The 15,000-nt window shown below is 39.7% G+C and overlaps 2 protein-coding genes across 2 annotated transcripts in view; one reads left to right on the top strand and one right to left on the bottom strand.

Annotated features, from left to right (window-relative positions):
- Window positions 1-6,403, top strand: part of LOC138029102 (clathrin light chain A-like) — a 10,562-nt gene extending 4,159 nt beyond the window's left edge. The window contains exons 2-5 of the mRNA XM_068876807.1: window positions 270-341; window positions 1,226-1,275; window positions 4,155-4,307; window positions 5,291-6,403. Of these exons, the coding sequence (XP_068732908.1) occupies window positions 270-341; window positions 1,226-1,275; window positions 4,155-4,307; window positions 5,291-5,465 (450 nt within the window). The 3' untranslated portion in view covers window positions 5,466-6,403. The remainder of the gene's footprint in view (window positions 1-269; window positions 342-1,225; window positions 1,276-4,154; window positions 4,308-5,290) is intronic.
- Window positions 6,404-10,638: 4,235 nt separating this feature from the next.
- Window positions 10,639-15,000, bottom strand: part of LOC138028682 (bcl-2-related ovarian killer protein-like) — a 4,909-nt gene continuing 547 nt past the window's right edge. The window contains exons 1-2 of the mRNA XM_068876286.1: window positions 14,331-15,000; window positions 10,639-11,008 (exon numbers count right to left, since the gene is read on the bottom strand). The exon at window positions 14,331-15,000 is cut by the window's right edge and continues 547 nt beyond it. Of these exons, the coding sequence (XP_068732387.1) occupies window positions 10,811-11,008; window positions 14,331-14,909 (777 nt within the window). The 5' untranslated portion in view covers window positions 14,910-15,000 and the 3' untranslated portion in view covers window positions 10,639-10,810. The remainder of the gene's footprint in view (window positions 11,009-14,330) is intronic.

Here is a 15,000-nt window from a genome sequence, read left to right on the forward strand (position 1 = left end):
GGTTAAAATCATTTCATTCCTGGGTCTTGGAGGATGGGTGAAATGAATAAAAACAACCGTAAAATGATAGAATAATCTCTGTTATTTACACTAACATACATGTAATTCCAGGCCCTGATCATGTGCCTGCCTAATTTTTAAAAAGGCTGGGTTCACCAGGTCAAGTTTGAAACAATTGCTGAGGGCATGTAATTGAGAAACTACACAATATAAAATTTAAGATAAATAGTCAATTTAAAGAGATAATTTATTTATTATTCAAATTTTAGGGGATTGAAAGCTTTGGTGGTGAGTTTAATGTCCTGGACAATGGACCAGTTGTGAATGGATTTGATGAAGAGGTAAGGTTTATAACGCTATATAGCTCAAAATCCATCAGACCAGGCCTACCAATGTCCTTTGTATTAAAAACCGTTGTTTTCTTTCAGAGGGATCCTCTCTTTTAAAAGTACATAGCTGTAACGAGATGAGCAGACACTGCAGATGTTTTTATTTTACTGCACCCTTCTGGCCTTTGTTATTTATGAGCATATTGCGTAGTTTGTAAAAGAGTAAAATGTGTGACCCTCCACGCAAAAACACATCTTATGGAACAATTAATTTTAGCAAAACAGGGTTTCAAAAGGGTTTCAAACCCTATGAAGCCGGGTTTCAGGAGGGTTTCATGTTTCTCAAAAAGGGTTTCAAAATGGTTTCTGAAGGGCTCCTACATGTAAAAGGTTTCAAAAGTCTTAGAAGGGTTTGGAAAGGGTTTCAAAATGGTTTCAAATGGTTTTTAACTCTCTTGGGACAGGAAAAACTGTGTGGAATATACATGTACATGGCGTTATAATTGTTTTCTTCTTCGCTTGGACAAGTATTAATTACAGTTACATTGTACGCAGTACATTATACCTTAATTCAAAGATTAGGAAACGAAAATTAGGAAAGATTAAGAAAGATTAGGAAAGGAAAATTGTTTTTTACAAGTTTCAAATTTTCATAACTTTAGCAACAGTTTGACAATGTCAAATTTTGATCTGCAAATGGTGTCTGACTGTAAATTTGAAAAAAAGGCAGGAAGAATATATAGATGTAGCCATTTCTCTGATTACAACTAATCGCCTGTTGAGCATTCAACACAAGTACTTTCAAAATGTCAAAAGAAACAAGAACTGTTTTTTTTTTTTTTTCATCGTAGTAGCACTTTAAGACGTTAAAATGAAATTGTGTTGATTCTTGACAGATTCCAGACTCCCACCAGCCAGTGATGTCAGTTGAACCTGAATCTGTCAGGTAAGGAGTTCTAATCCCAGCCTGGCAGCATTTCTTTACAGCTTACAAGTCCCTTGGTTTTGATAATTTTCTTTTCCAGGGCTGTCAATAAGGGCTGGTACCCGGCCAAAACCGCTGGCCACGTTCATCTTGTATTACCACCAGTCAAGATGAAAAATCTTACACTTGTTAAATTGTCATCAAAGAAACTTTTAGCACATTCTTTTTCTCGTTTTGAGTGGAATTGACAGCATATTTTACTAAGATTAAATGCAAGAAATCACGACTAAACTGCTCATGCTCAATGGTGTAAAACGCTGGAACATTCAACTGAATAATTTCCAGTCTTTTGCCTAATCTGATGAAACAACATGGAATGCGAAAAAGAATGCTTTTCTGTGCCAAGCTCACCTTCATGGCCACCTACTTTTAAAGACTCTCTGTCTACGCGCCTTTGTTTATGTTTTCATTGGGCTTGAAGTAACGAGTGGGAAAGAAATAAGCAACAAAAAGCTACAAAGGAAAACAAGAAAAGCTGGCCAGTCTAATAAAAATATATTTGCAATGAGTAAAGTGCCACTGCAGCTCTTGGACTAATAACATATTATCGGGTATTTCAGATTGATTTTGTCACCTTATGCGACTTGCGTCGCAATGAATACAAAACAATTCAATTCAAATAAAGTACATAAGGTGCATCTCGGTAGACAGAGAGTCTTTAATTATAAGCCTTCTACCTTCAAATTTATTGACAGCCCTGCTTTTCTATATTCCCTGAGCATAGTTTCCTTTGTCTGCATAAATAGTCATTTAAGCACAACTCCGGGCTTCTTCCTTTTGCGGTACATAATTTGTTAATTTGTCATTTCATTTAATGCACTCGCACCAGCTAATTGTCTGTTCTTTGGCAATTTAAGCTAGAAATGTGAATTGACTGGGTGCTAAAGCAAAGTTTCTCAAGCGATCACTGCCTTCCCCACTCTCGTGTGTGGTGTGGTTTTAATGCTTGTGAACAGATCATCATTCGATCTTAATGTATCATGTCTATTTCAGAGGTAGGGTGATAACATTGCTCGAAAAAAAGCACCCTGTTTCAAAAACCAGGCAACTAAACCACCCTGTAAATTTGGTTGCCCTGATAAAATGCTTGGTTGCCCATTGGGAAACCCCCCCTACAACTAAATGCACGCCATGTTGAGATAAAATCAGATGGCATTGGAGCTTGAGTATCCCATGGTTCTACATGTAAGTGTGATTTTTTTGGTGCCAGCTGGCGACCAATGGGGAAAATTTGGTCACTACATGTAGATCAAAAATTTTGGTCACCAACTTTGCATGCAAGGAAAGTCATAATTATTAAATAGCACGAAAAAAAACCAGCATGAGAAAGATCTCTAAAGCCATTGTTGTTTTGGGCTTTGTCTTTTAGTTTGGGGATGGTGTTCTTTAAGGTTATTTGAAATGGAGCGAAGCACAGTCCATGTTTTCCATAGCAAGGCAAATATGGGTCCTTTATCCTTGCTTTTCACCTCTTCAAAACATGGTTCTTTTCTCCAACAGCTTGCATAACAAGCAACTTACCTTTATCGCGACCCCAGCTCGACTCCTTTAGAGTCCCATCATCACCAACGTTCGAAATTAGGGGTCGTTCAGGCGTGCCAGAAGACCAGAAAATTTACTGGACGACTAATTTTTGGTAAAATGTAAAGGTTGGTTGCCCAACAAAAAAAATTACGGAAAACACAGTCGAGAATAGAAAATGTATTACCATAAGCAGCACCAGGACTCATTCGACGGTTTCTTAAGTCAATGTCTGATGGTAGTGATTAATTTGCCCCAGTTGAGCATTTTCTCATGTTTAGAATATCTGTGGCTTTTACAAAGAATTGTTAGATGCACCTGGCTTGAAATTGCGACTCACTGGTCGCCAATGCGACCACAAATTGAGTGCTGGCAACCAGATTTTCACAACTGGTCGCCAGCTGGCGAATCACGTTTTGTCTGATAACAGAATCTTTATAGACGAAATCATTCGGAAATGGTAGCTAGAACACGGCTCACCTTTCTTTCCCCACTAAAATACTGTATAAGTACTACAAGAAAATCGGTTTCTCACATTGTTAATTAACAGCACAAATGTACTTCGATCACTGCGTTTACTAGGACCCATATTGTTTCCGCGGCTTCATGGGATCGTGGGCTCACTTAAACACCATATGCTTCTTGCCGGTTACGTGAATTTTGCGCCCGAAAGACGAAGATTCAGCAAGAAGGTTAATTGAGAATTTAAATCCATCGTCAGTTGTGAATGCTGAAAACATAGCTTTAGCCATATAACTGAAGGAGCTCCTCGGAACTAGCTTGATATTGATAATATATTGATAATGAACCTGGACATCGCATAATGAGTTTGAAATTTGCATGGAACCTTCAAATAGCAACCTGTACCCTTAACATACATGTAAAGTGGGTTGGAGAACTTGTCCCCTCTGTTGGAAAGCAAACACCTGCAAGATTGACTGCACAAGGTGATTAATAAATGGAGATAAATATCAGTAGAAAAGTATGTTAAGAAACCAAGTTGCTCTGATTCTAGAGGCTATTGAAACCGTATACGAGCCTCTTCTTTTGTTTTACCTCGGTCAGAGACTGGTACGAGCATTGTGGTTGTGTGGGGGCCTAGGCCAAGCAATTGTAGTATTGCGTTTAGTGCCATTGACACAGAAGGTTAAAGACTATCAGTTGATACAATGTATATTGGATCCTCTATCAAACTGTGTTTTTGACCAAATATTCATCGACTATCTTTTACACTGTTATTGTAGTAAACATTTCCTTTGCAACATCAAGTTTGTGCAGCAGGAAACTGTCAAGTGGTGCTTTTGTTCATGTTTTCCTAGGAAATGGAGGGAAGAAAAAGCAGTACTTCTCAGCAAAATGGATAGTGAAGAAAAAGAGGAAATTGAGGAATGGCGTGAGAAAGCTAAAAAGGAACTTAATGATTGGTATGAAAGACGAGATGAACAGTTAGGAAAAACACAATCAAGTAATAGGTCAGTAGTACTTTTCATGTAATTTGAGGTCACAGGTGACCAGAGTTTGTCGTAGTCAAGGTTTGGAAACTGTTGTGAGGAATATTGGTTTTTCTCCATGAAAACTGCCAAATTCTTATTTGGCTTTCAATGCCAAATATTTAATTAATTCCCACATTTCTATTCATCAGTAACAATGTTTGTTTAGGTGAATAGACTGAATGCATAAATGGCAGCCCAAAAAAAATTATTTTGTTTATGTGCTAATTAGACTCACAAGCCTCATTTGCGTGGACAAAATACAAAAGAAATGTTGCTTAAGACCAAGGCCAGTGAGTCTAATTACATGTAGGACATTAATTATGTAGCTGCATCAAAATCCAATATTGCCAACAGATCTATTTTTTATTAATTTTTGCCAAGTGTCCAAATTTAAAATAAAAGGATAGTTTTTGCTGGAATGTTTACAACAAAACCATCCAATTTGAAAAAAATCTGGATACTTTCCATCAACCGATCAAATGTCAAGATAAAAAAACAGAACCGAATATTGGTCAATCACTTTGCAGCTGTTAGGGAACTTAATTTCTTTCAGATTTTTAAATTAATTGTCTCCAGCAGTGAAAACAAACCGTTTTTGGAAGCTATATAATTAATAGTCAACAGAACTACATGCATGTCCAATTTGGAAATAATTGATCCAATTGTTTCCAAATTGGTCAGTGTGTAGTCCTATTACATGTACATGTACAAACAACAGAACACATTATTGGCCTCCATTTATGCATTCGGTCTATGGGTGTGGAAGTTTTGACAGATTTAGCAGAAGTTATCAACCGAAGTTAATCAGAAACGTGTTTTCTCATTTGTGTGACAATTACCTAAAGTTGCAGTACCATTTTTAGCTCTTCACTTAATGATTCTCTTTCACTTGAGGTTAAACACACTGACAATGCCATATTTACTGTAAGATTAATTTTGACCCCATTCTTTTGTCATTGTAGGGCGGATGAAGAGAGCTTTGTATCTGATCGCGATGACTCTACTGGAGGTCATGACTGGGAACGAGTTTGCCGCATGTGCGACTTCAATCCCAAGGGAACCAAAAATACAAAGGATGTGTCACGTATGCGATCCATATTTTTGCAGCTGAAGCAACCTACCCTTGCGAAAGAATAGGCTTTTCTTTGCTTAGGTTTTGACTTAATTTGGTAACTTTTATGGATTCTTTTAATTGGTTTCAATGCAAGCAGAAGGACTATCTTTGTTTGGCTTGGGTTTGTTGGTGAATGTTACCTTCCAGTTCAAGGAGTAAACAGTGACACCAGGAAAGATTCTCTAGTGGTTCTGTTGTACAGTTCCATAGTTAGTAATAATCCTGGTCATTTAAGGTTCTTTTTTAACGATAATTATGTTTGGAGTGTTTGTTTTCGTAGTGGGGTCCAGGGGTTTCATTACATGTCAGTACATGTCAGTACAGACACCCAATGGAAAACACGGGGTGCTTCACTCAGAGAAGTCGGCTACTTTTTTTCCCAAATTAAGAAATAGTAATCGGTTCAGCGTGTACTATCGAGTTATAGTTGCCCGCAGGATGTTGCTAAGCACGAAAGAGCGTAAGAATCGCGCGAGGCGATAGTGGAATGGACTCTCGCTTCTTGACTGCTTAACAAACCTCCCAAGTGCAATTAAAACTCGGTAGTAAGAGCTGAACCGTTCACTATTTGTTTTATAACGTAACCAAACAGTTTGTGACATCCTTTGACTTCTTTGAAAGCCCTTCGCTAATCAACTCGTGCAGCTGGCTTTCACTTAAACTTGCAAATCGCTTTACCGGTAGTTCGAGTGAAATACCCGCTAACAGGTTAAAACGTGACATTTCTGAATCTTTTTTTCATGAAGCTGTGAAGAGATTTCATCATTTTCGGCGGTAGACTGGTCGGTCATTATTGTAGTTTGAGGAAAAACCTTTTTTTTTCCCGGTGCACGCGTTAGTGTTTTCGTCAGAACCATTCACCGATGGGCAAATAGTAAAAATCGGCAATTGACTAATCAGAGCGCGCACTTTACTTTTGTTATGTTATAAATTAAAGTAGTTAAATACAGTTTCTATCAAACCTACGAGTGAAATTCATTCTGACATTACAAATTTCCAAAAAAAACCCTGGGAATCTGCGGATTCGAAACTCTGACTGGAGCTTAAAGGAGGTCATTTCAGAGTCCCCCCCCCCCCCCCCCCCCAACAAGACCCAACGGACATCAGGAAGTTCTTGCATTTGCGTACGAATTTTGATTCACTTGCCCTTAAAGTTCTGTGTCATTTTGTTCTTTAAGTCTAACTTGGAAGAAGTGCATGCCTGAGCATAGTAAACGTTTTTTTATCAAAATAATTTCAGTCAGTCTCTTGAAAATAATCATTACTACGGTGGATACGTATTTAATCTTCGAGTGCTGATAGTATCTCTTATGAGTGAAGGCAGCGAACGATTGAGAGATACCATCAGTACGAGAAGAGAAAATTCGTATCCCCATGCGACCTTGTAAAGTTGTTCTGTTTAGTATATAGATATTGATGAAATGTCCAGATTAAAAACAGCTTGTTTTGTTCGTTTTCGAAATGGCGAAAAAGTGGTCACCAACCGCTAAAAAACGTGCGTGTTGTGTAATATGAGACAAGATATGATGGTTATGAAAAACAAATAATAATGTCAAAGTGTGCAAAATGAAATTTTCAAATGTAGTGGAGACGATTATTATATTACAGCACAAAATGTCTTACAATGAAGGGGGAAGCCCGCGTTTTATTGGCTAATCGTGTTAGTTACTTTGTTGTGCAGAATATGTGGCTATAACTTGATAAAGCGACTTGGATACAATGTTTACTCAATTAAAAAAATGAACCTTGCTGTTAAATCGAATTATTCTCTGAACTCATAATACGACTGGGATTGCCACTCATCTATGCCCGGTTGTTCGAAAGGCGATTAACTTAAACTTTTGTTTTATGTTTTCAACTTTTTCGTGAAAGTTTCTTTTGCTTGATTTTTTTCAACAAACTTCTAATGTAATGTAAATACTTTTGTTCTTGGGCCATCGTAGTTTGACGTTTCGTATGTGCTCTACATACATTTTCAAAAGTAACCGTTGAAATTTAAAACAGCTATTTATATATAACAAATCGGATGAGGGGACTGGAACCTAGATTAAGCAAATACTTAACAGTAAAATATATAATAATAATAATTATAATAATAATAAAAACAGAAAAGATTAATAAAGCATCAGCTTTTCACTTCCGACGTTGACGTTGAAAGCTGGCTCAAGTTCTTGAATAAAGAAGGTCTCTTTTATTTTACAATGATAGTCGGTTTTGCCCTTCGCTAAAATCTCCCACTTGATGTTATGTCCAGTGGCCTTGACGTGGTCAGCAATGGCTGAAGTATTATCATTTTTAGATCTTTTTTAGATCTTTTTTAGATCTTTTTAGATTTTTTACATCGGTAAAACTAAACGGCGGCTTCACGATAGAAAAACCGAACATTTTAAGGCCCTAACTGCTGTTTGTGTCTTATTTCTAATGTAATGTTTGGGCGAATATCAGCGTTTAACAGCATTTGGGAGTTGAGAAATTAACTCCTTTGTTAATTGTTAATCTGGGATTAGCGTTAATTGGCTTTTGAATAACCAGGCCCTGAAGTGAACGTGCGGGGATGGCGCAGTGGTGAGAGCACTTGCCTCCCACCAACCGGGTTCGATTCCCAGACTTTGATTCCCACCCATATGTGGTTTGAGTATGTTGGTTCACTACTCCGCACCGAGAGGTTTTTCTTCGGGTGCTCCGGTTTTCCCCTCCCCTCAAAAAGTAACATTTAACTTGATTTGCGTTAATTGTTGATTCCAGTTTACAGTGTCCCCAATTCACGGTGATCTAGCGCTAGAACGACTAGACACTTAAAAGTTCCTAATAAATTCCTAACGTTAATGGAAAACGTCACCTCAAAATATAACTCTGCTCTGTCGTAAGTCTTTCGTGATTATTTCATCGTCTTCGCGTCGTTCAATGTGGGCGAAGTATCCTGTCCTTGTGTGGGCCCATTTGCGTTAGTAGGGCTAACGCTCACATGCTTCATGGTTTACACTCTAATCAGTTAAGTCTGTTGAAATATAAAGTGCTACACGGCCAACGTTTGTAAAAACGTAACCCTTCCTTGTACTTGTACATGTTCATTGCAGTGACTTTAACATCTTCAGTTCCCACGGCTGACCATGTAGCTCAGTCGCCATTAGTAGGACTAACGATCATATGGTTCATATGGGGTAGAAACTTAGCACTTCACATTACACTCTATTCAGTTAAGTCTGTTCAAGTATAAGTACTACACGGCCAACGTTTGCAAAATCGTAATCTTTCCTTGTGCTTGTACATGTCCATTGCCGTGACTTCAACATCTTCAGTTCCCACAGCCTACTCCCGTCTGACCTTGTAGCTCAGTCGGTAGAGCAGCGGTGATCTAACCCGAAGGTCGTAGGTTCAATTCCCACCCTGGTCAGAGTTTTTCTCTGTCCTTGTGTGGGCCCATTTCCCTTAGTAGGGCTAACGCTCACATGATTCATATGGGGTACAAAACTAGCACTTCACATTACACTCTAATCAGTTATCCTAAACGTGAATTGGTACGAGTGGTTTCAGAGTAAAAATATAGAATGAAAGATTTCCATTGGTACACTCACGTTATCGTGAAAACCTCAAATTCGGTGATTTCACGTCGTCGTTGGGCAGAGTACCGCAAAAATGCGTGCCACGCGTGCAGCACGATTATATTTCCTCTTTTAACCAATGATATTCTTGTTTTGTGGCTGTCTCGTTGACGACCACGTCGTAGATCTCAAGTCCCTATTCCAAGATCGAAACACGGTGAGCACCAAGAGGACGCTCGTTTCTGTCTATGGGGTAGTGCACTAGAATATTTTGACATACGTCTGTTAAAGTACAAGGAGAAGGGTTACGTTTTTACAAACGTTGGCCGTGTAGCACTTATATTTGAACAGACTCAACTAATTAGAGTGTAATTCCAACCCTGGTCAGAGTTTTTCTCTGTCCTTGTGTGTGGGCCCATTTCCATTAGTAGGGCTAACGCTCACATGGTTCATATGAGGTACAAAACTAGCACTTCACATTACATTCTAATCAGTTAAGTCTTTCTGTTAAAGATTGAAAGCCTCGTCGATTGTATGTGAATTAGTAGCACCTCAACGATTGTTGAAACAAGGAAAAGGTCACTCAAGGGAAAAAAAAACATTTTATTTTTCCGACTTTCCGTGTCAAAGTGCTTGGCTGCTTAACTTCAAGGTGGCAGACACGAGGGGACATGTTGCAGCGACAAAAAACTTGTGTAGTGCACACTGAGGCGACATGCAGCAGAGATGTAGCGGGGACATGAAGAGCAGGGACAAAATCACAACTTTTGCACACATGAAAATGTTGCCAACGGGTACATGTCCCAGGGATATGTTGCGGCGACTTGTCCCCTCGTGTGAACTGATAATTTTAAAATTGTGCAAATGTTGCGGTTATATATCCCAGGAGTATGTTGCGGCGACATGTCCCCCCGTGTGAACTGATACTTAATAATTGTGCAAATGTTGCGGTTATATATCCCAGGGATATGTTGCAGCGACATGTCCCCCCTCGTGTGAACTGATAATTTTAAAATTGTGCAACACTAATTTGGGGGTGATTTTGTCACCGCGACGTGTCCCATGAAGTTCAACAAGTTAAATGGGTTTTTAGTTTTGTTGATTTTGTCCCTGCAACGTGTCCCATGAAGTTGAACTTCATGGGACACGTCGCGGGAACAAAATCACTCGGACGGCTGATTTTCAACAGAGAAAGGTTTCAAGTAAAGCTATGATCCTCGCAGTTGAAAGGACGCAATTTTAGCAACTGCGTAGAGAAGCCTGACAAATTCGTGACTTCAACGGGGTTTGAATCCGTGACCTCGTGATACCGGTGCGACGTTCTAACCTGGTCATTGTGGGTTCTAACGTTCCCGTGAGGAATGAATCACTGAACGAAATGATATATGAAATGAATCATATACTGAACTGCGGACATGAAATCAAGTAAAGCTATGATCCTCGCTTCGTTCTGACCACTAGTTGAATTTGGCTCAACTTCCCTGGCTCAACTTCCCAGCTGCACTTGTAAATAGCCAACTGGTTTGCCTCCGGCCAGTTGGGATTCTTGACAGTTGTTGTTGTTTCGTTTATTTCGTTTCAGTGGACCTGAAAAGCCCCTATGGGAAAAGGTCAATTTCGAATGTATCTTCTGTATGCATCCTCTATATTTGTGTTGCTTTTTCATTGTTTTTATTATAATATCCTGTGTGCAGAAATCGTTTTATTGTCTTTCAATTACCGTAGACAACACTAGAATAAATCCCGACCCATTATGTAGCACGAAGGGCTTAAAAAAATTTCAATTTCAGTTTTGTTATGCAGTTCGATCTTGACAGGAAACTGTTTCATCTGCTTCTCTTTCGGTAGTAATTCGGCATTTTTCGCAAATATGCTTTGTAGAGATGTCCCACCAACTCAAAACCACTCTCAAACCAGTTCCTCGCGGTCACAAGAAGATAACTGCTCCACCGGCTGACTTCAGAAATAATAAGTGAGAAACCGTGAGGTGTCGTTGGGCGCGGAAAAGCCCGCAATATGTCTTCCTGAGGAGTAAAATAACCAATTTGTCAGACCATTTCAGGTAGAGCATATGGTGTACTGTGAACCTCATTTTTCAGCTTGTTTATGACAAAAGAAATGATTTAAACTGTCCATCTCCGTGGACCTCATGATATGCTCAGAAACAGCTAACAACCGCGTGTTCGCCGCTCTATCTCTTCACGAATGTTTTCCGTGAAGTCTAAAGTGAAGGCGTCTTTTCTGTATGAAGTCGTTTGCAACGCTGTAACGTTAGCGAGTGTAGAGTTGAAAAACAGTTTTTTGAAATAAGACAAATAATAAGTGGGTCGTATTACGTGGACTGCGCTTAATAAGCCAGTTCGGAGTTTCAAAAAAACACGTGCGCGCGTCGGGATAAAAACAAGCATCTTTTGTTATGGAAATTGATTGCATATATTTCCGTTGAAAATCTCTTGTATTTTTAATATATACTTGATTTTATCCCGACGCGCGCACGTGTTTTTTGAAACTCCGAACTGGCTTATTGTACTATCAACTACCTCCATTGCAACCTCTTTGAAGATGTTTTTCTTTTTGTTGCGGAGAAAAATATTGCATAACGAGCCAAATGTCTGCGAAAGGGATGAAATGCATCGGCACTTTGTACCAAACAAGTAAATAGCGCGAGAAAATATGGGAGTGTTGTGTTTTTTTGGGGGGAGGGGGGGTGGGGGGGGGGGGGAAGGTGGGGGGCGAGAGCACCGCATCCCGCCAATGTGGTCCGGGTTCGATTCCGAGACTCGGCGTCGTAAGTGAGTTGAGTTTGTTGGTTCTCTACTCGAGTTCTGCTTTGAGAGGTTTTACTCCAGGTAGTCCGGTTTGCCCATCTCCTCAAAAACCAACATTTGATTTGATTTGAGTTCATTGAGTTCATTTCAATGTTTAGTGTCAACAACTAGTGGCCCTGTGACCAAAAAAATCAGTTCTTCTTTTTCTTTGGGTTTCAAAACTATGTTAAAAAAAACACTAAGCGACCAAAGTATTGTTAAGCCTTTATTTAAAAAAAAGACACCTGTTTATTTTATCTGGAATTTTCCTGTTTACTGGTCCGTCATTACTAACTTTAAGATCTTGAGAGACTGTCTGAGTTGAATCGAGGAGAAAATGACGTCAAAGGCTCACTAGTTTAAGAATGCAATGCGTGTGTACGCCGCAGAATTGATATGCAGCAGGGATCGCGTTTTGCATAGATAATAGGCTGATTTAGCAACAGAACGGGAACGTCAGTGGCGATGTCGCGTGCAGCAAAACTACCAATGAGAATTTAGAATAGAGAAGTAAAGAGTGGAGTCTACTCTATTCTGAATTCTCATTGGTGTTTTTTCTGCGCGCGACGTCACCACTGACGTTCCCGTTCTGTCGCTAAATCAGCCTAATTTTAAGTTAGTGAGTCTTTGACGTCACTTTTTCCTGAATCCAACCCTCTGAGGTCCAATCGGTCAGTTTTGAACGTGAGTAATATTGGACCGTGAAATCCAAAACTTACACTCAAAGTAAACGGCCTTTGGATGAAAATCAATGCCCAGAATTTTGCCAGTGAGATGTTAAGCGAACACACTTTCAGTGATTTTTTCTTATCACAGGGGAGCTTTAAGACCTTGACACTCAGGCTACATTCACATGGTACCGGACGAATTTTCTACCGGTTGAAAAATTTGACCAGACATTCTGTCCAATATTCTCGCTCTTTTCACACAGATAAAAGTCTAACGTTTGTCAGTGGTTTTACCATCTGGACATGCGCAGAGCGCTGCTTTACGAAATCCAAAATGGCTTCTTCTAGCTGAGCTACCACTCATCCATGAAACCATTCGATTGCCATGCAAAAATGTAGACAGTCAAGGTGTTCAAAGCGCGCAGGTTTAATTTTCGACCGTACTGGCTAAACATTCGTCCCCGATTTTGGCGTTCAAATTTTTGAACGGTAAGGTGTCTAAATTTTCGTACGTTTAGCCTGGTTCCGTATGAACGGAACCCCTAATTAAATGCATGAATTTTCAACCGGTAGAAAATTCGTCCGGTACAGTGTGAATGTAGCCTCCTAAGTTAACTTTCATCATCATCATCACTATCAATATTAATTATTACTCTACGTAGGAGGTTAGTCAGGAACACAAATGACCTCATTGACGAGCAAACAACCGCAAGCGTTCTTAATGCCGCCGTTTTTGTTTCTCGACGATGCTGTTTTGAAGTTGCAACAGTGCCAGATAACGTGTGATGACAAGAACGCGGAATTTATGCTTCACAGCGTGATTGAAAGCGGAAAGCGAAAGGAATCTCAGTTGCTTGGTGTGTTTTAATGTTTTATTTAGAATCCATCTTCGCACTATTCGCAGTGTGAGTATGCGGTGTAGGTTACGGAGTTCCTGGTGCCGTTTTTGCACGATAATTTTTCCAGCAAATGTGGCTTGACGTGACATCAGAAAAATAAGGCTGATGGAGTATGAGGTCACTCACACGAGGAGAGAGGTTCGCGTCCGTGGGAGAGTAAATTTAAAACACTGCGAGGGCAAATTTGTCACTGTGAAAATGAATTTGGGAACGAATTTATTCGGGTTTCTTCGTAAACTTACCATCGGCTTTACCAATGGCATAGGTCCCCCACTTTCCTCAAAACACGCACACTGATCTTCCAATTTGCTCTGACGGAAGGCTAAAACTCGAAACGTCAAGCGTATTCGATTCTTTGCCGGAGGATATTCGACCTTATCAGCTCGTTTGATAAAAGCAATTTTTCGTCTCTCGCAAAAATAACTTTAATTCAAGGGGAATTTGTCTGTCACAAACTGTACATTACATAAGACATGAAAGCCTTCCAATCTTCATACGGTGGTACATGTAAATTCATTTTCATCATGGTCAATACAACCAAATTTCTCGGCAGCCATACTCTACTACCGGTAACCATCCAATGCAGGGACGTTTCCCGAGTTGCTGAGCAGAGAGATATAAGAGATCCGATAAACACGGCATGGTATTTATTCACCTTTGACACTACTTTAAAAAAAGCAAACATATCTCTTTTTGTTGTTATGCGTAATCGTCGACAAGACAAAAGCAAGAAACGCCTGACCTCTTAAAGCATAAGAATAATCCAATGTTTTCTTTGAAAACCGAGATCGCGCCGGGCAAATTACGAAATGTTAACTGTTGTGTCGAATGAAATAAATCCAGTCAGCTCGATACAACAACAACTTCCATTTTTTACTTGCGGTCTTTTGGAAGGATATGGGCAAATATCTACAATATGGCTTAATCCCATAATACGGAAATGGAATAATTAAAATTTGTTTAGTTACTTACCCAACCTCCTTTGGATTTGATCCACTCCACCAAATGCAAAGCCACAAATTCGTACATCCAGTTTTCAATGTCGAAAACAAAGGAATTGCGCCCTTCTCTGCAACACTCAGAAACAAGTGCACCAGCGAAGGCGTACAAGGCAACAATTCGCCCCCAGTTGAGCCCGTCGGTCAATATCTCTGATGAAACGTTATTGAAAACATCGTGGACAGCGTTTTCGCTACTGAAAGAGATGTTTACATGGCCAGATATGTCCCTGTAGAGTCCAGGATACCCATGTTCAAGCAATTCTCCTATTTCTTGAATGCGTTGAGAAACTTCTGAAGTCTTTTGGGAACTATCTTCTGTCGAAGAATTAGAGAACTTGTTCGACAAACTTCGGTTCTTGATACCATCGCGTTTGAGTTTACCTTCGATGTAATCATTGCATATTGTCTTCGCCTGTTTGAGGATATCAGCAGAGACCTTTTCTCCTTCCAGCTGAACAATTCGTCTTGTTAAGCGAATCTTTGGGCTTGATGGCGACATGTCCTGCCAACTCAGTCGTTTAATAATTTTAGGCCGTCGTAGAGTCGCCATCACTGAAGAGTCCCTCGGGGTTGTATAACTTTATAAGTGATGGGAAAATAAGTCTTCCGACTGAAAAGAGCTTAGACGGAACCTGAAATAA

The sequence above is a fragment of the Montipora capricornis genome, chromosome 2 (genome assembly GCF_036669925.1).
Source record: "Montipora capricornis isolate CH-2021 chromosome 2, ASM3666992v2, whole genome shotgun sequence".
In the NCBI taxonomy this organism is placed as follows: domain Eukaryota; kingdom Metazoa; phylum Cnidaria; class Anthozoa; order Scleractinia; family Acroporidae; genus Montipora; species Montipora capricornis.